Source organism: Penicillium subrubescens, assembly GCF_028828155.1.
Source record: "Penicillium subrubescens strain IBT 31985 chromosome Unknown utg000001l_segment0_segment0, whole genome shotgun sequence".
NCBI lineage: Eukaryota > Fungi > Ascomycota > Eurotiomycetes > Eurotiales > Aspergillaceae > Penicillium > Penicillium subrubescens.
In genome coordinates, this window is record NW_026643151.1 from 2,309,934 (window position 1) to 2,335,637 (window position 25,704).

Consider the following 25,704-nt stretch of genomic DNA (forward strand, 5'->3'; position numbering starts at 1 on the left):
TTCCATCCTAAGAAGGAAGCGATGGCGGAAGGAAGATACGTGGGAAGTAAGGACAAAAAAAGAAGCATGAAATGTCTAAAAGAGGCCAAGCAGAAACAAAATATGAAGGCGTAACGTGACTAGAGGGGTTGTGTGTGTATAGAACTGCGAGAATTTTGGGGGATGCTGCTCGTTGAATTAAAAAAATGGTTGTCCGCCTGAAATATTTTGCATCTCAAATGGTCCTAACCTTCAGCTGTAAACCTTGACAAGATGCAGAATGTGAATTGAGCTTGTCTGGTTGCTTATGGCTCGGACCAGTCGACCTGATCGGTCACTGGGTTTCCGTCCCGGGTGGATGATACTCGGAGGCGGAGGCGGAGCTTGGGTGGGAGGGCCTGAATTAGGGTAATGCGGTTAGTCTCATGTTTAAGAATTAGTTTACGGGTTAAGGTTAAAACATACCCCATTCAATGCAGTCACACGCAGGGTCTGGGTGCCCTCGTCACCGGCTTCGAGGTCAGCCTTGCTGATAGCACTCAGCTGCAAGCGCTGGCTTTTGGGCACAGCGGCCTGGAGGCCGACGTTGGCGAAGCTGTCAAAGTTGGACTCGTTGCGGAAGCGGGCTAGAATTTGAGCGTTGGGACCGCTTCGCTGCACTTGCAAAGTGAGCACAAGACCATCCTTGTTGTAGACGCTGTGTGCAGGCGTAGAAGCGGAGACAGGTGCGGGCGAGGCAGAGGGTGAGGGTGCAGAAGCACCCAGGCCACCCCCACCAAGCAAGTCCATGGAGGCAGAGGCAGGCTGCTGGGTTGGCTGAGGAGAAGGCGAGGCACCACTCGAGCCGAACAGATCCATGATCACGGCGTTGTTCATAGAGGTCTGACCCATTGCCGCGGGTGCTGGCGACGATGTGCTCGAGTCCCCTCCGCCCAGGATATCTGCCAGCAGATCGGCGGTATTGGACCCGTTTGATGTCGGGCTGGTCACGGGCGCATCGGAGCCACCCATTAGATCGAGGAGTAGGTCGTGCTCGGCAGGCTTGGACACCTTGGTGGACTTGCCGCGGAGGATTTTGCTCTGGCGCTTCTTGGTGGGGGCGCCCAGTACTCGCTGCTCCTCGCGGATCTCGGGTGCAGGCATGCGCTCAAGGACACCACGACGAATCTGGTCAAACCCAAAGAGGTTGCTATACTCGACAGCACGCTGCTGAATCTCGACACTCAAGTCGGCGGTGCGACTGGAAAGGAGGCGACGCAGACGTTCGATCTGAGCGGGTTCTTGCAGACGTGTGGTGAGCTTCATTGACGCGGTGATGATATACTCGACGACGATCTGGTTAGCGTATGTGCTGTTGAGGATGTTGTTGAGCAGGTCAACAATGTCGCACTCGCGGACATCCTTGACCAGTTCTTCTTCTTCGTATTGGCCGCCCTCCAGCAGACTGTCGGCGTATTCTCCAATCGTCCAAGTAGCCGCAAGTGTGAGACCCTCTTGCGAGATGTCATCCTTCAAAGAAGAGTAGAGCTTCTGAACGGCATAGGTCTGCAGCTCGGGGGTAGTTGCGATAAGGCGAACAAAAGAAGACAAAATCTGCTCCTTGACGTAGGTCCCAGCCAGCTTGAGAACCCGCAGGATGGTATCCAAGTGCCAGCGCTTATTCGGGGCAAAGCGGTCAGCAGCGATACCAATCTGGGTTGTCATGACTGGCTTGAACTCGTTGTCGGCCACCTCCAAGAAAGCAAGCAATTCCCGCACGAGCACCCGCACATTGCTCTCGTTGATCAACATGAAGCTGAGATCGAGCGCTCGCCGGCGAATGCTGATATCAGGATCCCGCAGACATTCCAAGATGGTGTTCCGGTGTCTTTGCACTGCGTTCGGTTCGATGGCAACGACCTTGTTGAGTGTGTTCAATGCCACATAGCGAATGTTGTTGTCCTTGTTGGACAAGAACTTTCCAAGAATGTTCACACCCAGCACCCTCAAACCAGAATCGGCTTCGATATCGAGAATGGTGAGCACAGCCTCGTACAGGATGGCATTGCCCACGTTCTTTGACGAGTCGGTGTTGGTGGCCACCTGGGCCAGGATATCGTTGATCAATTCACTGGTAGCCGCATCTCCTCGGCCCAAAACCCGCAGGAACCGGAGTATCTTCACCTGGAGGAAAGGATCTGTGATACCAGACACATCGTGTTCCGGGGCATAACCGGACGTTGTAAGACCCTTCAAGGCACGCACGAGACCTCCGGCAAGCGGTCGGAACACCTCAATAACTCCCTCCGGGCCTTCCTCCTCCTCTTCAGCCTCACACAGATCGATCGCAAAAGTCAGGCCGCAAAGCAAGACGCCATGGTTCCGATCCCCGAGTAACGTTTTCGCCTTCTCCAGGAAATGTTCATGCAGATCTGGGACCTTGCGACATATCCGCATCGCACAAATGGCGGCTTTCCGTCGAATATAGGGGTTCGCTGTAGACATAAGGTTCTCGACTTCGGTAAAAAGATCTCGGGACATTTCGACGGAGGCGATGTTACCGAGGGCGCAGAGGGCGAGACCGACGATGTACTGGTTAGAGTGGCTCAGGTCACTAGTTGGGTATCAGTATCTGTCCTCCACGGACACGGTATGGCTTTCAAAATAATGGGCCACTGACTTCTGCAATGAATTGGTCACTAGTGTCAACACCTCTTGATTCTCGTCGAGCAACAGCATTGTTCCCAGGTAGCCCAGTCGCTTGTCGGCGAAACGGTGCGAGGCGAGTAGCTTTAGACATTCGATCTGACCGAAGTGAGTCCGCTCACCCAGCGTGAAGAGGTAGAGCAATTTGGCCACATTGTTCCTCCTATAGTCTCTCGTTAGAACCATCTTTATACATCAATCGGGAGAGGACGAGGCTGTTGGAGATCTAACCGGATGCCCGAGTCGTGGCTCTCTTCGCGAAACGAGGCTCGAATAGCGGCGCTTTCTTTCTGGATGACTGCCCGCTCGTCGGCAATGGTTTTGGCCGATCGAACATTGCGGATAAATTGCTTCACTGGTTGCACATGCGGGGGTTAGCACATTGCGGCACCCTCAGGGGAGACGATGAGGGGTGACAGGCGGCCAACTTACGGGAAGACATGGTGATCCACAACCCCTGGCGGGGTCAGGAGAGAGAAGTGACAATGGAGGAAGTCCAAAAGGGGGCCCGCGGTGGGATCCAAGACAGATACGGTAGCTCGCACGACAGTAGTTGAAGCAATTCAGCGGTCCGGTCTGGATTGGCGTTATTATTATGGCCCGTGACTTGGGGGTCGACCTGGCTTCTTGGCGCGGGAAAAGCGCGCTAGTCCTAAAATGGGAGCATGAGGAGTCGCTGATGTAAGCGGCAGTTATTCGGGGTCACATGATTTCATCTGTCTACTGTAGCTTACACTTGTACCTGAGTATCGCAGTGGTAGGGCTTTATAAGCACCTCGATCATAAAAGATAAGTAGACTTGATATACTTGGTTAAACTTAGTCCAATAGAAAAAAACCAGAGTATTGTTATTGGATATCCATGGTTGTGGTCCCTAAGGAAGGTGAGTAGGAGATCCAAGACAACCAGACGTAATGAGCATGCAGGACCAAGTTTTGAAGCAGCTAGAAATGACGAACAACAGTACTCTCTGTAAACTATTGGTCTTGGTGCCAAATGCCATGGCCCTAAGATCAAACAGTTCGCAGCTAAGCCCACTTCATGCAGAGCACATGGCATGGTCACCTTAATACATACACTCCACAAGGCTCAGATGCTCCAAGGCTCTAAGGTTTTAAGGCTCACCATTGACGTAGTTGGACGGACCCGCCCCAATTTTCGGCTTTCCGGCTCCCCCTCGGAACATCTCGACATAGATCAGTCAACAACATAAAATCAATCCCACATCCTAACCTCCTCCCGACTTCGCCTATTCCCGTTCATGCTTTCAATGTGAACTCTCCTTTCTCTATCTTTATCTTACATACTCGCAATTGCATCCTTTCCTCTCCCGCCCGAGGATGTCCACTGCCGTCGCCCAGCATGACCCGTCCGTCCTCCGGCCGCGCGCCATTCCCAATCAGCCCGACACAAAGGCCGATGCGACTCTAACGCCTCCTATGCTGGATAGGTTGAGTTCAGATGCAAGGTATGTAGCCTGCAACTACCACGAATGAATTACATCTCGAGTCTCGAGCAATGCCGTCTAACAAATCAATCCCCAAATGCAGTGGCTACTCCACCCCCATCCCTGAAGATGCGCCCCCATCGGCGCAATCGATTGCGGTGGCGCGCAAGCAAGTGCGCGCTCGGAATCGCCTCTTTTATACCATTGACTACGTGCCTCGAGTATCCCATTTCGATCCCGATAGCGATTATCACAATTTCCGGGGTTTCTTCACCTTGTTCTGGATCAGCTTGGTGATTATGGTGGTTACAACTATGCTACGCAATATTAAGGATACTGGATACCCGTTGCGGGTGCGAGTTTGGAGTCTGTTATCGGCCAATGTGTGGGAGCTGGGCCTGACTGATCTGGCCATGGTGGCCAGCTCGGCACTTGTCCTGCCCATGCATAAGATCTGGCGCAGCGGGCCGAGGTGGCTGCGGTGGGCACGTGGAGGTATGATCCTTCAAAGCATAGGAGAGGCTCTGTGGCTAGCGGTGTGGATCAAGTAGGTTGATGCCCCAACATGGACTTGTGGGCACTCTGTACTTGTGGATATGGGACATTGAGCTAACTAAAGGCCTCAAAGCTGGCCGTTTATGCGCCTCTGGACTTGGACGGCCCAAGTGTTTTTCACCCTCCATCTCTTGACGATTCTCATGAAATTACATTCATATGCCTTTTATAATGGCCATCTTAGCGAGACTGAGCGACGTCTCGCCGCTCTCGATAAGCCAGGCCCCATTGAGCCGAGCTCTCCCGCTGCAATCCGGTATCCGGAGCCTTACCGCCGCCGCCCGTCAATGAAGCCCCAGCATGACGATGACGATTCCACTGAGCCTCTGGCCCGTTTACGTGAAGACCTGGCCACAGAGTTGACCTCCCCTCTGGGCAACATCTCCTACCCACAGAACCTAAGTCTTGGAAACTACGCAGACTTCGTGTGTTGCCCAACTCTATGTTATGAGTTGGAGTACCCCCGCCGACCCAACCGCCGCTGGGATGAGATTGCATGGAAGACTCTTGCAATATTTGGATGTATCTTTTTGCTCACACTAACGAGCGAGGAATTCATCGTTCCTGTCCTGAGCGAGGCACACCTTCAATTAGAAGCTCTCGACAGTGTAACCGAGAAGGCGCTCGTCCTGGCCGAGACCATCAGCATGCTACTATTCCCCTTCATGGTGACCTTCCTACTAGTATTCCTAGTGATCTTCGAATACGTGCTAGGCGCATTCGCAGAGCTGACCCGCTTCGCTGACCGACACTTCTACTCTGACTGGTGGAACTCGTGTGACTGGTGAGACTAAGCCCTTTAACAACCTCAATTCTCGGCAAATAGCTAACACTGATATCAGGCTTGAATTCTCACGAGAGTGGAACGTCCCCGTCCACCACTTCCTCTTCCGCCATGTCTACTTCCCATCCCGCTCCCACTTTTCTCAACCCGTGGCCATGTTCATCACATTCCTGGTCAGCTCGATTTTCCACGAAGTAGTCATGAGCTGTATCACCAAAAAATTGCGCGGTTACGGCTTCGGAGCTATGATGCTCCAGCTTCCCATCGTCGCAGTGCAGAAGTCGCGGTTTTTCAAGGGAAGGAAGACTCTCAACGTAAGTTCTGACAAAGTTCAAACCCGTGTTTCATTTACGGGAGAAATACTAAAATTCGATATGTAGAATGTTTTCTTCTGGTTCTCGATGATCTCGGGTCTTTCGATAGTGAGTTTTGTCTATACCCTTTATCTTTCTGCGTTGCTAATACCACTGTCAATCTAGATGTGCGTCTTTTACGTCCTGGTTTGAGCTCAGACTATTGTGAACGTAATGGATATATTGCTTGCAATCTGGTTTTCACGCATGTTGATTGGAAGTGTATAGTAGGATAAGGTTAGGTTGGGAGATGTGTACTCCATCTATTCAATACCCCGTTGCTATTTCTTACTGGTTACGGATTTGATTGGGGGTGCTTTGGAATGAAACTTGTATATAGTTGCAATGAACTAAACTACTTTACACTGTTGTGGGCACTGAATATCATATTATCGACGTTTATCCTATCATCGACGGCTTTCCAAAATAACAAAAAAGTGGCGATGTTTGGGTACAGTCTTGGGCATTCAAGAAACAAGAGCTTGGGTTAGTTAACTAACTACATACTCAGGCAATGACTCAGAATTAACAATTGGGAAAGCCCCGTCTTCAAATTTCTCGAGTTGAACAGCAACTGAATCATTAAATTATGTTATTCAATTCATTGTACTATGTATGGCACCAATCTACATTTTACCAAATTAACCAGAGCACGAACAACAGGAAAAACACAAGTTCCAGAGAAAAACCACGTATAATCATATCGAAAAGCGTTAATTCGTTAATTAGCAAGGCTCTCGCCCCACCAAGGGTCATAGGTTTCACGGGATTCTAGATAAATGTGTTGTCCCGGACTAAAGATAAAGATGAAAAAAAGAATCGCAAGAGCAAACAGAGAAAATGGAGACTCGAACAAAAACATGAGACACCATAATAATAAACCATCACAAAACAAAAAATCACAAAGACGCCAGATAGGTTGTAGTATGGTATGGTTGATTGTGAGATCATGAAACAATAAACACCATTGCCCCCCGAACCTGTAGCGCCGACAAGAAAACCAGATTGATTGTGTCCCCACCGGGAAGTGCCTGATCATGCGCGGATACCCAAACCAAATCGAACCGAACCGAACCGTCCCAATGCTAAAGGGGTGGGGATAGAAGAATGAGCCCATTCATCGCCCTGGGCGGAAGGTACTATGCCCCCATTGTCGGGGGGATAAGGATGGAGCCAGGGGATTTCCGTGAGATAATAGGATGGTGGACTAGGGCTGTAGTGGCGGTCACCGCTGGAAAAATATTGACAAGAAAGATGTTGAAAAAAGGGAGTAGTGCGAGATAATCGATGATGATGTAGAAAAATCCTGAATCAAGCGCAGAAGGGATACTGTAATAAGATATGCACGAGCGTGGGCTGTCGTCATTTATGTGGTTTCGTTCATGCAGCTGTCGACTGACGTCTTCCCACTTGGGGATGGCGGTGGTCATTGTAGTAGTGAGATCGACCCGGCGAAACGTGGACGTCGTTGGGTCGAATCTCGCGGGCGTACTTGACGTCCTGGGACCGGAGGCGAGAGGTGTACTCGACATCATCGTACTGCCGCACAGGCCGCACAGAGCGGACCTCTATGCGTGGCGCTTCTGTGTCAAAGTTGGCAAATGTGCTGGCTCGTCTAGGGGTCATACGAGCCCGCTCGGGGGATACCGAGCGGTACTTGGTGGCCTTTGAGGGCTCAATGATGACTGAATCAGGTACAATCTTGTAGCGGGCGGTCGGCTTGGGGGAGGTGCCCCTGGCGGGCATCTCGGGGGTACTGGGACTGGAGTAGCCGGAGTCATAGCGTCTGGAAGGCCGGGCGGGGATGGACTCGCGGGCCATCTTCTCTAGGGAAGGCTCTTCGCGGCTAGAACTCTCCCGTTTGGGACGAGTGAAGCCGGTCGAGGTAGTGGCACGCGCTCCAAACAAGGAGGGGCGGATAGAAGATTTGTAGGCGGGTGAAGTAGAGGAACTAGGCATCTTGGGAGGCTTGAATTCTTCACGTTCCCGTCGTGGGAATTCCAGGTGCTCGTAGGAGTTGTTGCGGGAGGTCGACTGGTTCCGGGTTGAGCGGGAGGACCGAGCCGCGCGCCGACTGGTGTTCATCTCTGGTTCGGCTGACTCGTAACCACGGCGTCGCGGTGGGGACCGAGACCCCCGTGGGCCTTCATGCTTGGAGCGTTGAATGTGCTCCTCGGCCAGATGCTGCCAGCTATCATGCTTGCGACTGCTGTATCGACCAGGAAGCTCGTCTTCATCATCATCGTCGTCGTCATCGTAGGAACGACCACGACGCCGGACAGATTCCGTTGGCCGGGATCGCGATTCCCTGGATTCCCGCGGTTCACGAGAATCGCGGGACTCGCGGGATCGGTAGGTCGGCTTCTTGAGACGCACGTAGATCTCGGAGCCACTCGAGTCTGAACCGCTGTCGGATTCGGCAAACGAGTCATAGTTGTCATACTTGGCAGAGGCCTGCCGACGGCGCTCGCGGTCCCGTTGCTTGGCCTGGTCGGCCAGCTTTGCCTTCGTCGTCTCCCGCAGGTCCTTGGCGGCTCGATAACTGCTGACTGGGGTGCGAGCTTTCTTCCTGTCATCGGTGGGCTTGGGCTTGGATCGCATGCCAAATTCGTCGTATTTGCGAGACATTGAACGGGGCTCCTCCGTGAATCGCAATTCCTCATCCAAGATGATGTCCACGGGGACTCGTTCCTCAAAGACACGACCTTCTCGCACTTCACGAGGACCTCCACTCCCACTTCCTCGCGGAGAAGAATACGGTGTTGACTCTGCGGTTCGTCTTCGCTTCTCGAGCAGTTCACGCTTTAGCTCTGCAAGCTTGGCCTTCTGATCGTAGCGGGCGCGGCGGGTCTCATCGGATAGAGTTTCGTAGGCTTGCTGCACTCGCTGGAATTCATCTTGAGCGGCAATTCGTTGTGATTCATCTTGCACCTTATCGGGATGGCACTTCAGTACTCGTTTGCGATGGGCCGCCCGGATTTCAGTGACGGTGGCATCCTTGGAAACCCCCAGCACCACATATGGGTCGAGATCTGGTGGCGAGATCATGTTCCGGGGGGGAGGCAAACTGTAATCAGGGGGGGGGGATCAGGGGTACGCGGGTAAATTCCAATCAACCATCAACAGGGTTGTGAGGCCCTGTTAGGAATTGAAGGAAGACAAAGAGGGGAAGAGAGCGAGAGAGGAGATGGGATTGCAGTGGTGGTTTAGAGAAGAGGGGAAGAAGAGGCGGTGGAGCAAGAGCGACGTATGTATGGGAATGCCCTGGGGGACGACGATCGGACAGGAATCCACATCCAGAAGATACTGGCAGGGTCCGGAATGACCGATCAGGAGAGGTCAGGGGCAAATAATAATCAGGGGAAAAGGTCAGGAGATTGAGCCGAAGCCGACCATCTAATTCCTGATGTAATTCTTTTTTGGCTTTGACAGCAGAGAAGAAGGATTGGAGATTAGAAATGCTGGATGGAAGGTCGGCGACGGTCGGGGTCGAAAGGAAAGTCGGGCCGTTCCCAATTAAAGAGAGAAGAAACAGGGAAAACAGAGCCAGGTACAACAGGTACCCAGGCACGGAGATAATGGGAAGTGTCTCAGACAGAATTGGTTCAGGGCCACCAGTTCTGATAGTCAGAAAGAGGGGGGAGTAGTAGTAGTAGTAGTAGGATAAAAGGATATGATAGAAATGAGAATCTCCAACCAGACAGATGGGGATCAATTGAGCCACAGCAAAGTACTGTACTTCAAGATGTACTGGTATGGTACCGTGGTTCCGTGGTTGACGTGGTGGTGCCTGGTATGTAATAATTGTAATCAATGGGTAATCAAGGTAATAATCTTGTAATATTCTTTCTTCCACTTCCACTCGACTCCGCCACTGCGACTACCGAGACGCCAATGCGGTGGCGGTTGAGGAAGTTTCGGCGTGGAATGTCTCCAGAATTATGGTCCAAATAGACTGAGTCGCCTCACTTCGTCCTCGTTCAGTACTGGATGCCCAACGCCAGAGAGAGAAGGAGAGAAACAGTGAGAGAGCAAGAGAAGGAGTGGCAAGACAGTGTCTGTCTATTGCAGTATGAAACTGGGACTCGAGCAGGATGATCACTACCATGCCATCATCTTTTCCATTTCCCTGGACAAACCCTTCTACTAATACGCCATCAATTCCAGTGCAAATCATTCAAAAGGCCTTTCAAGTCTTCCCCCCAGTCCACAAAAGACAAGGCGATGACACCCTCCTCACCCACCCACGGCCAGGGCTATCACCCCATCACCCCCGGCGCCCTCATGGCTAGGCGCTTGATGCGCCGCCCTGACTGGTTCTGATGGACTCTTACTGGTGCACCTTCACCGAATACGCTCTCAATTTTCTCAATTTTCCAGCGCCAGTGCATCTCGCATCCGGTTGGTCTGAATTGGCCTGGGCCCCTTCAATCACACGGACGTGGCATTTCCGTGGAGTTACTGGGCTTGGACTGGGATTGGACATCCCAAGTATCTCCGTACATACGGGGGAGAACATGCCTTCCAGTCGTCCGTTCGTCTAGAGTGGGGCAGTCAATCAACACGAGGGAAAAGCCCGCTCTTTGATGATCGGATCCCTCTTCCTCAAGGATCGGAGGAGAGCTCTGAGAGTCATTATTACACATCTGATTATGATTGATTATGCCTGTGATGATCCTCCCAGCCCCGGGATAGATCATAGAATAATGATGCGGGATTCTCGCTATTTCCACTGCCCCGCATTCAGCATTGTTCACAGTCCTGAGCTCACACCCCTCAAGTTCCAACAACGTCAGTCCCCAACTAAACTTCTTCTACCAAGGACGCTACCTATGCATGTTATGGAGTTACCACAGTTACGTATGTAGCTAGTCAGTGACCTGGCTAGCCTTCGATGTACGACTGACCAGACTGGGAAACCTTCCCAAGTCCCTCTTACTGTAACAAGTGACAAGTGAACCCCGCCACAGATCTAGTCCTCTATGGAGAACAAGTCTCGGACATGCAGATCTACCGCTTCTTACAAGGTTTACTCAATTTCCCAGTTCTTAGTTCTCCCCCTCCAACTGACACGCCCTCCTGACAGGTACTCCTGGGTACATACCCCACGCCTGGTGCCATCGATTTAGCATGACCTATCGTTTCCTTCATTCTTCCCGTTTCCCATTCGTAACTACCGTGATAGCTCAAATTAGTCGGTTGGTTGGTGAAATACCTAGAATTGATTCCAACGCCTCAAGCTGAACTTCAGGTCGCCCCTGGCAAGAATTCGCCCCCTCTACCAACCAACAATATTAATCATGGACAATGTAGACATGTAGGAACACATCCGATCTTGTCCGTTCTGACAAGCCAATGGGATCCCCCGCATCGTGCGGGCTTTGTTTCTCGCCTCGTCTCTTTTCGCCCTCCCGCACGCCCCACGTCAAAGCTGGCACAGCCTTGAGCCATCTAATTGGTTCAAGACTGTGCCAGGCTGCGCAGCTCGGTCAGTACCTAGGCGATGTATATTTCAAGTCTAAATTATATGCAAATGTACTTCAAAGTACAAACATCTGATTGGAATTTTTCTTCGCCACACTTTGTTTTTTTGTTCGCTAGGTAACGTAATTAAATAACGGGGCCCTGGCTATAGTCAAATTATTTGGTTTCCCGAAACTCGTGGCCGGCTGGTTCCGTGGGTACTGGACACCTTAATTTGTGGCTTAAACGTTCCAGAGTCGCAACTAGTGAATACAGTACATACTGATTTACTCCAACTTGAAGAATTTCAGTGCGTTTCCACTTATGGCCCTATATATAGAATTTGACCACGAGTCACCGCCTTTTCCCCGCGATTTGGAATGCTCCAACTGAGCCGGTTAATATTCCAATCTTTCTAGTAGGCAGTGCTAGAATGAAGACTTTTCTTCCGTACACTCTCGCTGCTCAGGGCTGATGGTTCAGCTTGATCAGCGTGCAGCAGAAGTAATTCGAGTACGTACCGATGTATTAGCATCAGAGACCTGTCCGTTCACGAGGTAGACACTACTTCCAACCCAGGATCGCACGATCGCCCGGTCAATATTCTTTAATCGCTAGATTCTACGAAGCCGACTATCGCAAAAGCAATCAGTCGGTCAGCCACTCATCGTGGTATGCAAGAATGGGGCCGAGGTCGGGGCACCAACCAACAAATCGCATCACCTTCTCACCGTAGTAGTTACGATGTTAGCCCCTCCACCCGGTCCCACCAGGACCCATGATCCAACGTGTCCCTCTCTGCTGTACACTTTCCAATAACCCAATAGTCAGTGGCCCCCACCCTACTACTGTGGGCGTACAGAGTACCGCAAACGATGGGTAGTTGCGACTTCCCCCAAAGAAAAAGCTACATTATTGTCGTTTCGACCTTGTATTCATTTGGACCCGATGCGGTGGTTCAGCAAGTGATTTCTTTCCTGCGAACTCATCCGCTGGATGCAGCTCGGCGAGTGTGAGATTGAGACGGCTTTTTTATAGAGTCCGTGGTTTTATAGCGGAGAGTACATACGGAAAAATATATAGACATGGATGCTTAAGAAGCACGTGTCTTGAAATGGGAAACATCCAGTCCAGCCCAATAATCTACATATGGCAGATAGAAATGTCTCGGTCATTTGACGCTCGGAATAGGAAAGAGTGTGATGGGCTCTGCAGCTATCCCTTTCATCCATTCATCGGTTGATCCATGCGACTAGAGTACTGATAGCCCTTTCAAGATATGCGAGCTGACTATTCGCTCAAGTATGTATCCAAGTCTCAGCTCAGACTCAATATTCAACCTCATCAGACTCAAACCCGGGAAACTGAGTTGCAAAGGCCCACCACTCAAACAGCCTCCCACCACCACCTTTCAATCTCAACCAGTTCTAGCCGTAGCCATACTCATAAAACCTCCGATCCTACAAGCATCACCAGTCAAGTTGCACACGCGTCCTTCTTCCCGTGACACAGGGCTTGCAACATTACCTAGAAGGAACTGACTGTAGAGTTGAAGGACTCCATTATGCCCTGCATCTACAGTCAACCCATACTCAAAGCCCCGCGACATTTCGATCCAGACTGACGATCTGATCATCACCGGTAGATTCCCTATTGGACCTCCAATGCTCTCAGCAAGTACGTCTCAGGTAACACACAAAGCAGTGAGGCAAACCACTAGACAGCTCCAACTTGACGCAGGGCCTACTCTCAACTCGACGTATGAAAAGCACGCGGAACAGCAAACAATTCGAGCCGAGCTAGATCAGCTATGCAAGTATCAACCCCTGCATCAAGACCATGTTTCATTTGATCAAAAACCATCAATCAGCTCTTCAACCTGGAAGCCACCGTTCTAGAAATCAAAACCACGGCACTAGATTAATCCCGATAGATCAACGGTCAACCACTCCCATAGGCCTATGATCTACCGAACAGCATACCATGAGACATGTGGTACGACGCCCCCTCCTCCAACCCTCCTGCAAGCAACCCGATAAACCTGCTGAAGAAACCACCTCCTGCACTCCAGATGATCGGCTTTGCAGCTCCTGCTCAACAGACCACCCCGTGTCGCGGGAGGGTGGAGGATACAGCTCGTGGTTGGAGGCGGGATTTTTTAGTTGTTGCGCGGGTAACCACTGAGAGTGTTAATATAGGCGCCCGAGGTGATAGGCTAATAGGTTGGAGGGGGGTCGAGACTGGGAAAATTGATCCTTTGAGTTTGGCGGATTTGCAGTGCAGATGACTGAGAGATGTGATGGAGGGGTGATATCACACTTTTGCGGCGGCTTTTGCGGGCGGCCGATCTGTCAGATGCGCAACGGTGCGCGCGAATGGACCGTGTACAATATGATGTATTGGATGTTGTACCACTAGGCTCTAGGACTTGCAACTTAGTTAGTACTAGTGCGGGGTTTCTGTTGCTCAGAGTAGAAGTACCTGGGATGGCTAATGGCCCTTCTCATCGTACTATTGAGCATCATATTGCACTGTCTTTGATATACCGGCGGTTGACTATTGCAGAGATATTAAGCCAAGTCATCTTCAATTCGTAGGCCGATCAGGGCAACACCCGGAGCATTACTCAGGTCCGTCAGCCAGTCCAACGGGTCCCAGCCTCGCAGCCTCGAAGCAAGCTGCATAGCAACCTGCAAGAAGAAAGTCCAAGTATTGGTAGACAAGTCAAACACCCGCTACCAATAGCATATCCAAACCCGCCCAGTTCGTAAACTGATGTAAGCCATTAGACTCTGACAGGCATCGCCGAACGCGCCAGTTCCCCTCCACCGGACTCGCATATGCATCAAAGCGACCAACCATCGACATGCAGAAGGCCAAAGCTCCTGGAGAACCTTCTTAAACGGAAAAAGTTGACACTAGGATATGCACCGGATCGGAGTATCCCCAAGCCACAATATGCGATGCTGCACCTGCCTCACAGCTGCCGTGCGCAGATCACGTTTTCGTGGTCGTGATAAGACTGCTTCGAGAAGGCTGCCTACGGCCGTAGATGCCCTATTAGGATAGGAGGGTTGGGCCGAGGATCATCATTTTTTGAGGGTCAGATGCTGGACCAGGAGGGGTGGGTTTACGATATGATGCATGTTCGCCCTGTCGGAGGATGAGAAGTCCATCTGTATCAAATTTTCATCCATCCAATGCGGTCGCTCTATCGAAGATGTATGTCGCTGCTCTCGGTAGGTGCAAGGCGTAATATAGGGCTCTATGGCTCCCAGGTCCGATGATTTGGATACCGGCAGTTGAATGCAATGCAAATATCGAGGTCGCCCTTTAACGACCCTGCCCCGTCCAGGCGTAGCCTGCACCCAATTATTTTACTCCTAAAATCGGAGTTGATATCGATCTAATTGCCCTGCTGAATCCAAAAATGGAAGGTCCTAACTCGCCCGTATTCTACTTTCTACTACCTACCAACAACAGGGTAATCTCAACGTCGACAGAGTCACTATCTGACCTAGTTACAATCAGCGCAACCGGCATGCGAGTTCTCTCTCCAAGCCTCGTTATTCATGCACATGGCCGTAAACTGCTAACGGCGGCCTCAAGCAGGCTTTGAACTTGAGTAAGCGCATTGGACCCGCTGAACGCATTATTGCCCAGGGGTCTTGGGCCTTGTTTGAGTGAGGCCAAGGTGACACCTATGTCTCAACTATTGAAATATGTGGTTGTACCCAGATTGTAGTATTGCTGCGGCTCTGTTAGTAGAGCCGGTCTCCTTGAAGACGAGGGTGCGAGGGCCTAAGCACTGGGAAGAGCAGAGTTGACTTGGAGGCTGGCCGGCCTTGCCCGGATGTATTCCTTGTCTAGTACAACATACAACTAAGAGTCTGTTACTATTGACATTGTAATGTCTCGGGATTCTAAGCCGTGGGTGGCCTTGCGGGAAATACGCGACTTGCAACCGTCTATAACTGACAAGGCATGATATTCTCTCTAAAGAGCCGTGCATTAGTCTCAATTTGAAAAAGGGCGAGAAGAAGTCTGCTTGCAATCAATCAATTGTTCATCCATACATCTTTGACAACTAGAATGTAAAGACTTGTGTAATTCCAGGTGCCTCTTGTCTCCGAGTCCACTTAGGCTCCTCAGTATACATGATCCTTCGCCACCCACATCTCGGTAATCTCACGCCCTGGTATTGATTGACATATGAAAGCATCTGATTTGGGAATTACCCTAAAATTTTTGAGCTTCAGCTTCCATGGAATGCTGTCTCTTCTGGCTCATAAGTCCCTCTGACCAATTTTATATCAGGCTCTGTATGGGCTTTGTTGTCAGTAATTCTCGCTGCGTGAGTGGTAAAATTATCAAATTAAGCGTGCTTTAAGCTACCCCCTTCCACCACGAAACCTTTGCTGGAATAGTCGAAATCGTCCGAGACCTTTCGAATTACCTTGTAGTAGCAACTCGACAATATCTGCGTCCTCTCTCCCTACTGCGATGTGCAGAACTGTGCATGGAATGTATTCTGTACCTCCCTGAGCAAGTAGCTCGACATTCATGTCTGCCTTGTGTTCGAGAAGTAATCGCACCATTTCCGTATACCCCAGAGCGGCTACTACTTGCAGCGGCATGAGCCCAGTATCATTCATAACGTCAATCTCTGTTCCACTTTCCAACAACTGCCTTACTTCCTTTTCATCTCGAGCTCGAACAGGCTCGGCCAGCTGTGGCTCGCTGGGATAGGCCGCATGGATATTCTTCAATATTTTCTCGGGTGCTGTATTTGGAGGGAAGAACATAGCACGAATACTCTTTAATTTAGGCCATTTTTCTCGAGTTTTACCCATTCTTCATGTTTCATCTGTCCTACCGTGTGGAGATGCGGCGTTTTGCTGTTTCTGATTCTTGAAAACCTCTCAATATTTGGATCGACATCATATGTTCGACCCAAGCCGTGGCTCTCCCACTGATCGAACACCATTTTGATGGTGATATTAGGCTGAAACATCTTCTCCTGTTCCTGCTCTGCCTTTTGCGAATCGGCGGAAAGAGCCTTAATTTCCTGTTCCTAATCTTCGTTCTTCTCTGGGTGAAAATATATGGCTTGCAGGGTTGACTTGTACACAGAGACAGGTGATTGTAGCTGGAAGGGTTGTAAGGACCATCCTTTTATCCAAGGTGCATCTGACCAGTTCCACTTCTCAATAATGGCCCGATAACGAAGCATCGCGCTCTTGTAATTGGCCTGCAGGCTCGTGGAATTTGGCCAGTGGTCAAGAATACTGCGACGTGAGTTGTCATACACCAATTGAAGGAATTTAGCATGTTCGAGGCGAAGAAAATCGACAGTCGTCATAGTCCCTGGCTTCCCTGCAACAGGTTGAGCAGTTTTGGTGCATAACAAATGGACTAACAACGGAGTTCTAGATAGGGTCGGTTTATAACTTTTGTGAAGTCGAATGTCGAACCAGGGACAGACCCAGAGTCGTGAATTATGCTCCAGAAGGTACATCCAAAATACGCAATCGTAGCTTGCTTGTTTGAGAAACTCAGGTGTCAAGCGATTAATGTGACTTTCGACAGCGTCACACACATTCGCAGGGGAAGGTAAGGTCCCATTCACGTAGGAAGCTTGACCATTGATGGCACTTTCAACATCTCTCGTGATGAGTGGTCGCTCTTTCGGCAAGGACGATCCAGATTTGCGTAGCAATCTCTCTGAGAATAAGTCGTCAGACCACTCCTCGAAGATCCTATCCCCAATTATCGCGGTATATCTCTCGAGCTTGGTACTGAAGGCTGAAATTGTTCCGCACAGCAAGTCCTTGAATGGCGGCTTGCTGAAGTGCATGGCTAGTGGCGTTTCTAGCCAGGAGCGAGTAGCGAGGCCTTCATGAATGGGTTCCTGGTGAAAGAATTAGCATCTCACGGGTGCTGGCACAAAGTTTGCACTGTACCGGTGCGACAGGGGCCCCATAACCGGGGGACATATCCCATCTGTAGTCCGAATGATCTACGAGAGTGCAGGCGTACCACTCTAGATAATCATCTTCAGGTGCTGTTCCCCACACGTTATCACTCCCCCCGGATTACACACGCCCAGTCCCACTCTAGTCATACAGTCGTTGGTATAGAAATGGACACCTGATGGCAAAGCAAGTTTCCATGGTTCGATTCTTCGGCGAGATGATGAAGCTCCTATCGATATGAGAACTAGTACCTAGCCAGCGCTTCGAGAAACTGAGAATATTCGGCTTACCATTTTTTAATTCATACAACTCTTTCACTAGCCATTCTGCGTGCGCGTAGTGATGAATCGCCCGTCGTATCATTTCTCGGAAACGTCGTGGGCGAATGCTGCCTTTATAGCAGCGCCATCCTTTCCGACAGGAATAGACCATTTGCAAACATAAGCTCGAATGGTGGTATTATTTTGTGTATCCCATTGTCGGGCTGATAACCTTGTCATGCCAGATTTACCAGTCCGACAAAATCATAGCTTTTTCCGAGCAGGCTGCAGCCAAGCTGTCTCGAGTGACTCTGACAGTCAGCATGTTGCTTCTCCTGGCAATGGCGATTCTAGTTTTAGGGTTCCTGAACAGCTGTTACACGAGACTAGCCTTTGCAAGTGCAACGCTGATTGCCTTTGCGGCCCCCTTGTCATTGACCTCGGTCAGATCTGCAGATGTAATCGTGGCTACTGCAGGGTATGGCCTCATTTCTTCACCCTTTGCAGGTGTTTCAATATGCTTATATCTTCTTTCTGCTTAGGTTTGCTTCCGCCATGGGTGCCTTTCTGCAGAAAAGCTCATAAGACAAGGCTATAGGATCAACACCTTCTTTAACAAGTCGAATGTGTTCACATCTTGATCTGTGAGTACTCGCTTAGGAGGAGTGGTCAGGGCTGCATTCGTTTCTTACAATGTTAGAGCTTCTCGATGTGCATATAGTCAGCTATTCATCGGGCCTATGACGTGGACAAATGGTTGGAGATAGGAATGAATTGATTATTATGTTCAAACCCCGGAGGGACACACAACCACATTAGACTACCCACGATCTGGATGCAGGCAGTCCATAGACTTGTATTAGTCATCGGACCCATTCATCATTTCAAGATCAGCCTGACAGTCCATTGAGATAACTGGAGATGCCATCGATATGGACATTGAGTCCTTCAAGCAGCAGAACAAGATATTGGTCGATAGCACATTATTGAGAGACCTGACTGTACATCCCATATGCCTGCCCAATAAGGTCTCACACCACACGTAGATCACTATGCCCTGGGCTTATCATTAAATTTCTAGAACATTGCCACTAGCAGCCCTAACGGCATGCCCTAAAGGCGCGGGTGAGATGGCACCACAATTCCAAAGATTGGGGGAAAAAGAAACGATGACATAATCAGCGCTTTCCGCGGCAGGCGGGTCTGACTTGTGTGCACCACGTGATCCACACATCCCGCGATTGGCTGGTCTTAGGGCTGCGGCCCTCACCCACTAATCCACACACAGCGGTGCAGTCGGGGCTCGCTTAACCCCCTTCGCCTGCGATCCATCCGACTTCGTTGTGTGCGTTGAACTTGACTCCAACGACAACAACCGCCGACAACCATCCAACCTTCCTTTCCACAAAGGTGACAGAGCAGGATGTCCTCTTTTGAACCAGTGGTGCGTTTCCTGAACTCCCCAACGCTTTGAACGCTATGCTATCGATCTCGCCCGCCACCTCTCAATCCTCAAATCTTCAACATCTTCAACTTTGGCGTGGAACACCCGAAACGACCACGATCGCTAACTGTTTGTTTCGAATATAGGTCGTCATCGACGGCAAAGGACACCTCCTTGGTCGCCTGGCCAGCACTGTCGCCAAGCAGCTGCTTAACGGCCAGAAGATCGTCGTTGTGAGATGTGAGGCCCTCAACATCTCCGGCGAGTTCTTCCGCGCGAAGCGTACGTTCAACCCTCTCCCGATTTCTTTCATTCTGTGCGGTGGTCGAAAAAGATAGCGATGGAATAAGAGGAGGACATTTCGCCAATTTTTTGCGACACAAGACCTTGCGAGGATATAACGACACTGTGGCGAAACACACCGCTAACTTGGATTCTTTTCGTCGACCTACAGTGAAGTACCACGCCTACCTCCGCAAGATGACCCGTTTCAACCCCACTCGCGGTGGTCCCTTCCACTTCCGCGCTCCCTCCCGCATCTTCTACAAGGCTGTCCGCGGCATGATTCCCCACAAGACTGCCCGCGGTGCTGCTGCCATGGAGCGCCTGAAGGTCTTCGAGGGTGTCCCCCCTCCCTACGACAAGAAGAAGCGCGTTGTCGTTCCCCAGGCCCTCCGTGTCCTGCGCCTGCGCCCCGGCCGCAAGTACTGCACCGTTGGCCGTCTCAGCCACGAGGTTGGCTGGAAGTACCAGGATGTCGTTTCTCGGTACGTTGCATTCCACCATTTCCACCCGGATTGGTCTATGGTATATTGGATTGAAATGATACTAACAACCCATTTTACAGACTTGAGGAGCGCCGGAAGGTTAAGAGCAAGGCTTACTACGAGCGCAAGAAGGCCGCTCGCCGTAACCTCGCCAAGGCGGAGCAGGGTGCGAACGTTGACAGCAAGACCAAGAGCCAGCTCGCTCAGCTCGGCTACTAGATACCTCATAAAGAGCGGCCGGTTGTTGTGAGTGACGGATCTGGGTTGGGATCGCGAACGGTTTTGTTTCAGCGAACTTGAACGGCAAGCCGAGATCGACCTTTTTCTATTGGGCCTGGACCCCCGTCTGTGTTATCTTGTTTTCCTGTTTCTTCGTGAATACCACTGCCCTTGACTGGGTCGTGACGGACATGGATTAGGAACGGTGATCTGGCGGGGGACTACTGGGTTTCTTCGGAAATTCTCAAAAGCAGAAAAAACGGAGTCGCGGGATGAAAGGTTGTCTAAAATAGCTGGCTGTTGTCTCGCGCCGTGGCGGTTTAATCCAAAACAAATTTTCAAGAGTTCACAAAGAGTTCAACATGATCTTATGACGATGCAGGTTTTATTTTTTCTTCTACCTTGCGCGCGCCTTCTTCATCTTCTCCGTATGTTCCTCGTATATACTGGCGGCACTTGTCAGATTCTCTACTTTAGCCATGCGGTCCATCCTTCAATGACGCTATCTCGCATTCGTATCAATTTGATATGCTTATCTGAAGGCTATCAATCGGACTTTGTCTAGAGTTACGTAGTGCCTGACAACCGAACCCTTCTCCACAAACTCCATTGTCCGGATCTCAGCCCCAACCCTAATGACGGTCTTGCATTCACCGTTTGTGACAACTTTCTCTGGGACTCGGGTGTTTCTATCACATGAATCTATTTCCCTCGGTCTCTTCTAGTTCACTTCTCTTCCAACGTATTTTGAATCAGCATCGTCGGGCACGTATATATATCTGATGCAAAGTCAACCACGTCCATGTCAACGCAGGGCCAAGGGACTTCATACGCCAGGTACTAAGTATGCCATTGTTAACGTAGGATTCATCATCGCCACATACTACGATCAAAGTAATGCCCGCTTAATCACCACTACGGAGTATAGGTACGTAATGGACTGGGAGACTATATATAGCATTGGACTGGCCACCAATCTCATATCGCGAAATACAAATCTTGCCGGAAGAAAATCTGCTGAGGATAGCTAGCGACAGACTCGAAGAACTTTTGAAATCAAAAACAGTATACAATAGTGTGAGGCCTTCACGCGTCTAAATTTCCTAGAATTTCCTAGAAAGCCTTTTATGTGAAGAGGGTTCGGAGCAGAATGGTCCCCGCATGGTGGGATGTTCAGTGAGACCCACTTCCACCAACATCAAACGACGATGAGATCATTCAGCTCTTGACTCCATGAACAAAAAGATCGCAGGTCAATTACAATTGAGCTTCTCATTCAACACCTCTGACACCATGTCTTCCCCCCAGAGACTCGGTCTTGGCATCATTGGCGCCGGTGTACGAACTCTCCCGCAAGGTCATTAACATATCACTAACAACACACCGTCCAGGAGGTCTTCCAAGTCTGCCACGGGCCTTGTCTCTTGCTTCTCTCGCATCTGTTCAAGATTGAATCTATCTGCGATCTCTCTCCTACCACGACAGAGCACTGTGCAACAAAGTTCAATGTCCCGCACAAAACCACCATCCCGCAAGAGGTGATTGACAACCCCAACGTCGACACAGTCTTCATCCTCACCTCGGATGAAAGCCATGCCCCGCTAGCCATTGCCAGTCTCAAAGCGGGCAAGAACGTCTTCATCGAGAAGCCGGTATCCCTGTCTCTTCCCTCGATACAATCGATCATTGATGCCGAGAAGAATGCACCTGGCGGTGCCCGGGTCTTCGTGGGCTATATGCGTCGCTACGCCCCAAGCTTCCTGCAAGCCTTTAAGCGAGAGATCGCCACTATTCCAAAAATTCTATACGCACGGGTACGCGACTTCAGTGGACCTAATGCGCAGTTCGTCAATCAGAGTGGTACATTCCAAGTCAAGAATTCTGATTACCCTGCTGGGGCGGCAGAGGAGCGTGATGCACGCTTGGAAGCGCTGTATGCAGAGGCATTCCCAAACCAGGAGATCACGGATGAAATGCGCAAGTTTTGCCGCTTCCTTGGTAGCCTCGGGTCTCATGATATTTCTCTCATGCGTGAAGTCCTTGGTTTCCCTGAGAAGGTCGTTGGTGTATCTGCCAATGATCCCTTCTACAGCGCTATTATGACGTTCCGCAATCAAGATGGATCAAGCTATTCGACCACTTATGAGAGTGGTATTGACGGGGTTCCGGTCTTTGATGCCCATATTGCTGTTTACGGAGCTAACAAGAGAGTGACGATCAAGGTATGCGGTTGGTCCATGATTTAGCGTGATTTCATTAGTCGAAAGAAGAGACTGACTTGTCCTTACAGTATGATAGTCCCTACGTCAAAGGGCTGCCCATTCATGTTGAGGTGGAGGAGCCGAACGAGCACGGCGAGATTCAGCGGCGTACTATGCTGTCTTCGTACGAGGATGCTTATACAGCCGAGCTGCAGGAAATGTATGAAGCTTTCATGCATGGCAAAGCCATCAAGTCAACCGTTCAAGATGCCCAGAAGGATCTGGAGATCTATGATATGATGTACAAGAGCTGGAGCGGGAACTAGGCGTTTGACAGAGCTTTTTGCATCTAAATTCATCTGCAGATCCAATTGAAGATGACAATCTTACTTCCTCAGGCTCTCTATTGAACTATCTTTTCTCCATCTATCCTTTCTATTTTTAAAGCATTTTTTCCTATCCGAGGTATATAGCCTCGGGTCTCCGGTACAACCAAGCATTCCTTGTGTCCGAAAAGGAGCTAGTCAAGTTCAAGCCTCGGATTGGATTCTAGCAAAAGCCAATAGTCAAGACGATGACTGCTTCATTGATTGTATTCAAAATCATCTTTAGCCTATATTGCAGCCCTGAATACCAATACCATCAAGCTTATTGCAAATCTGACTGTTATTTAGACCTAAGCATTTCTAGGCGTCATTATTCCCGAGTACCCGCTTGTGCAAATGATCGGCCCGCAATAGCAGCGGCCCCTAAGGCGGCGCCCGAGGTTACCCGCCTGACTAACCCGGACTGTTTCCCCGCATTTCTCCAACAAACTGAACCGACTTTACTTTTGCATATTTCCCCTGTGCCTCGCTCCTGTCGAATTGACCCGCAGAGTAATTCGGTCGTGTAACACCGATATCGTGCTTTGCATCAATCGATAAACACACCATCCACATATCATGTCCGGCGTTGCATCCCGGCTATCTGGCCTGCTGGGCCATTTCACAGGGTCTCCGGCATCAGCTCCGTTCGAGCACCGCTTCAACCATCACACGCTTTCACCCACATTTTTCCTCCCTCGAGCGGCGGCAATTGAGCCTAATGTAGGTAAACTGATGTTTTAATCGCGTGGATGTTCCTAGCAATGCCTTTGGCTTTATCGTTTTGCTTGGGCCAGCTGATGAAAACAAGCATCTGACTAAGGAGAAATGATCCAGGCCGAGGCAATTTACCATGTTACCGCAAACAATAAGATCCTGCGCCGAACGTACAGCGAGACCGCAGATCGCGCCCGCGGGTTGGCATATTTCTTGAAAAAGAAGGGCTTTCGAAGAGTTGGCATTCTTTGCCCCAATACCCCGGCATTTCTGGAATCGATCTTTGGAATTGCCGCGGCTGGTTCTATTAACGTTGGTATGTTTCTCAATAAGAAATGGCTGATGAAGTGAGCACGCTGGCTAATACGATTGGGGGAATACAGCTGTGAACTACCGCCTAAAGCAGGATGATATCGCCTATATCTTTGAGCATGGCGATGTAGACGTGATTATCGTGGATCAAGAGTTTACAAACCTCCTTGACATCTATCGGTCACAACATTCCAACGTTCCCATTATTGTCGACACCGATACCGACGCTACTGAAGGCGAATTGACGGGTCCCTTCGACGATGCCGTGCTAGAAGGCTTGAAGTACGATTCAGAGACTGGAGCGCAGGGCTGGGCGGGCCTTGAAGCTCAAGCGGCTGATGAAGAATCGTTAATTGCATTGGCATATACCAGCGGCACCACTGCCAGGCCTAAAGGTGTTGAGTATACTCATCGCGGTTGTTACTTGGCCGCTCTGGCTAATGTCATTGAGTCTGGTTTGAATTTCAACCAGGGACGGGCCAAGTATTTGTGGACATTGCCCATGTTCCATGCAATGGGTTCGCGAATCACTGTATCCAAATGACAGCTCTGGTAGCTAACCGGGTTTACAGGTTGGACTTTCCCGTGGGCTATTACCGCAGTTCGTGGCACCCACTACTGTCTACGCAAGATCGACTACCCCGAAATCTGGCGGCTACTGAAAGAAGAGCATATCAGCCACTTCAACGCAGCCCCGACGGTTAACACTCTCCTATGCAACGCGAAAGAAGCCGAACGGCTCCCCGAGCCGGTCCGTGTTACTGTGGCAGCTAGCCCACCCACGCCTCACCTCTTCGAGCAAATGACCAACCTGAACCTCCACCCGGTGCACGTTTACGGCATGACTGAGACCTATGGGCCGATTACGAAGGGGTATCATCTCCCAGAGTGGGAGCATATCCCATTGAAGGAGAAGTACCAGAAGATGGCCCGGCAGGGTCATGGCTTCATCACTAGTCTGCCCGTGCGGGTAATCAAGACCGAGGTGTCAGAGGGAACGATCACTGATGTTCAGCGAGACGGCAAAGAAATCGGTGAGATTGTATTCTTCGGAAACATCTGTGCCAAGGGATACTATAAGGACCCGGACGCGACTCGGAAGCTCTTTGCCGGTGGGGTTTTGCATTCCGGGGATCTGGCTGTCTGGCACCCCGACGGCGCGATCCAGATTCTCGATCGCTCGAAGGATATTATCATCAGCGGTAAGAGGCCCTGCGACCATCAGCTCCATGCTTTCGTTTTGTACACAATATACTAATTGTATGCTTAGGTGGTGAGAATATCTCTTCCGTCGCATTGGAGTCGATGCTCGCCACCCATCCCGATATTCTGGAGGCTGGTGTCGTGTCCATCCCCGACAGCCACTGGGGAGAGCGACCAAAGGCATTCATCACGGTCAAGGAGGGCAAGAGTCTGGAAGGTGCTGATGTGATCTCTTGGGCTCGGAATGCCAGTGGCATTAGCAAGTTCATGATCCCACGTGAGGTTGAAATAGTGGCGGAGCTCCCCAAGACCAGCACGGGCAAGATTCGCAAGAATGTGCTGCGCGAGTGGGTGAAAGGATCCGACCGAAGTGTGGGGAACTGATATGTTAGAAGGAAATAGTTATAGAGCCGTCGATATCCTTGGAAATTTAATTTGCGATGTATCGTGTTGAAGTACGGGAGACTGGGGATGTGCGGACCACCAAGTGTACCAAATGTACATACAATGGGTTTCCATAAGTTTGAAACCCCGACAATTTTCAAAATCATCATAGCAGTCACGAGTTATGATTCGAAAGACATTTATAATGATCTTTTAAATAAGAGTGATTGAAGGATGTCTGGTTTCTAGACTCAAGTGTATCGTGATTTCCAGGATCCGCCGGGATCGTCATCATCAGCTGCGACCGCACGGGACCACATCAAGCGCCTCGTTAGGGTTCGAGTCGGGCCTCTGTAGTATACTGCAGTAGTATAAGCCAAGTCGTACCGTAGCAATGGACAAAGGGAAGAGCCTTTCCTTCATCTTCTGCCTGTTCCTGATGAATTTATAATCATTTTGCCCCCCCCCTTCTCTCTCTGTTTCTGCTCCCCTCCATCTTATCACATCGATAAGCAAGTTGCTTGGCGCCGACTCTCCGCGCTTGTGAGACTGGGCCCCATTCACCCATTAACTCAAGTAACCCATTTGCCT

At 50.4% G+C, this 25,704-nt stretch overlaps 7 protein-coding genes across 7 annotated transcripts; 4 read left to right on the forward strand and 3 right to left on the reverse strand.

Annotated features, from left to right (window-relative positions):
• Window positions 1-284: 284 nt before the first annotated feature.
• N7473_000773 (AP-1 complex subunit gamma) lies at window positions 285-3,106 on the reverse strand (the record flags this gene model as incomplete). Its single annotated transcript, XM_057146713.1, has 5 exons — window positions 285-377; window positions 445-2,572; window positions 2,639-2,827; window positions 2,896-3,019; window positions 3,097-3,106. The coding sequence occupies 5 exons, from the start codon at window positions 3,104-3,106 to the stop codon at window positions 285-287; spliced, it is 2,544 nt and encodes an 847-aa protein (XP_057014599.1).
• An 898-nt stretch (window positions 3,107-4,004) lies between these two features.
• N7473_000774 (putative sterol o-acyltransferase (APE2)) lies at window positions 4,005-5,956 on the forward strand (the record flags this gene model as incomplete). The annotated part of the gene is made up of 6 exons (XM_057146714.1): window positions 4,005-4,132; window positions 4,215-4,658; window positions 4,740-5,450; window positions 5,509-5,764; window positions 5,831-5,872; window positions 5,930-5,956. 6 exons carry the CDS (start codon window positions 4,005-4,007, stop codon window positions 5,954-5,956), a joined length of 1,608 nt encoding a protein of 535 aa, XP_057014600.1.
• Window positions 5,957-7,183: 1,227 nt separating this feature from the next.
• On the reverse strand, window positions 7,184-8,851 carry N7473_000775 (J domain-containing protein; the record flags this gene model as incomplete). Its single annotated transcript, XM_057146715.1, has 1 exon — window positions 7,184-8,851. The coding sequence occupies one exon, from the start codon at window positions 8,849-8,851 to the stop codon at window positions 7,184-7,186; it is 1,668 nt and encodes a 555-aa protein (XP_057014601.1).
• A 6,806-nt stretch (window positions 8,852-15,657) lies between these two features.
• N7473_000776 (ankyrin repeat domain-containing protein) lies at window positions 15,658-16,119 on the reverse strand (the record flags this gene model as incomplete). The annotated part of the gene is made up of 1 exon (XM_057146716.1): window positions 15,658-16,119. One exon carries the CDS (start codon window positions 16,117-16,119, stop codon window positions 15,658-15,660), a length of 462 nt encoding a protein of 153 aa, XP_057014602.1.
• Window positions 16,120-18,924: 2,805 nt separating this feature from the next.
• N7473_000777 (60S ribosomal protein uL13) lies at window positions 18,925-19,931 on the forward strand (the record flags this gene model as incomplete). The annotated part of the gene is made up of 4 exons (XM_057146717.1): window positions 18,925-18,945; window positions 19,092-19,227; window positions 19,400-19,712; window positions 19,793-19,931. The coding sequence occupies 4 exons, from the start codon at window positions 18,925-18,927 to the stop codon at window positions 19,929-19,931; spliced, it is 609 nt and encodes a 202-aa protein (XP_057014603.1).
• Window positions 19,932-21,102: 1,171 nt separating this feature from the next.
• Window positions 21,103-22,560, forward strand: N7473_000778 (Gfo/Idh/MocA family oxidoreductase). The gene is made up of 3 exons (XM_057146718.1): window positions 21,103-21,269; window positions 21,323-22,153; window positions 22,222-22,560. Exons 1-3 carry the CDS (start codon window positions 21,165-21,167, stop codon window positions 22,456-22,458), a joined length of 1,173 nt encoding a protein of 390 aa, XP_057014604.1. The 5' UTR covers window positions 21,103-21,164; the 3' UTR covers window positions 22,459-22,560.
• A 516-nt stretch (window positions 22,561-23,076) lies between these two features.
• On the forward strand, window positions 23,077-25,113 carry N7473_000779 (putative AMP-binding domain protein; the record flags this gene model as incomplete). Its single annotated transcript, XM_057146719.1, has 5 exons — window positions 23,077-23,220; window positions 23,335-23,530; window positions 23,598-24,044; window positions 24,099-24,728; window positions 24,797-25,113. The coding sequence occupies 5 exons, from the start codon at window positions 23,077-23,079 to the stop codon at window positions 25,111-25,113; spliced, it is 1,734 nt and encodes a 577-aa protein (XP_057014605.1).
• Window positions 25,114-25,704: the final 591 nt, after the last annotated feature.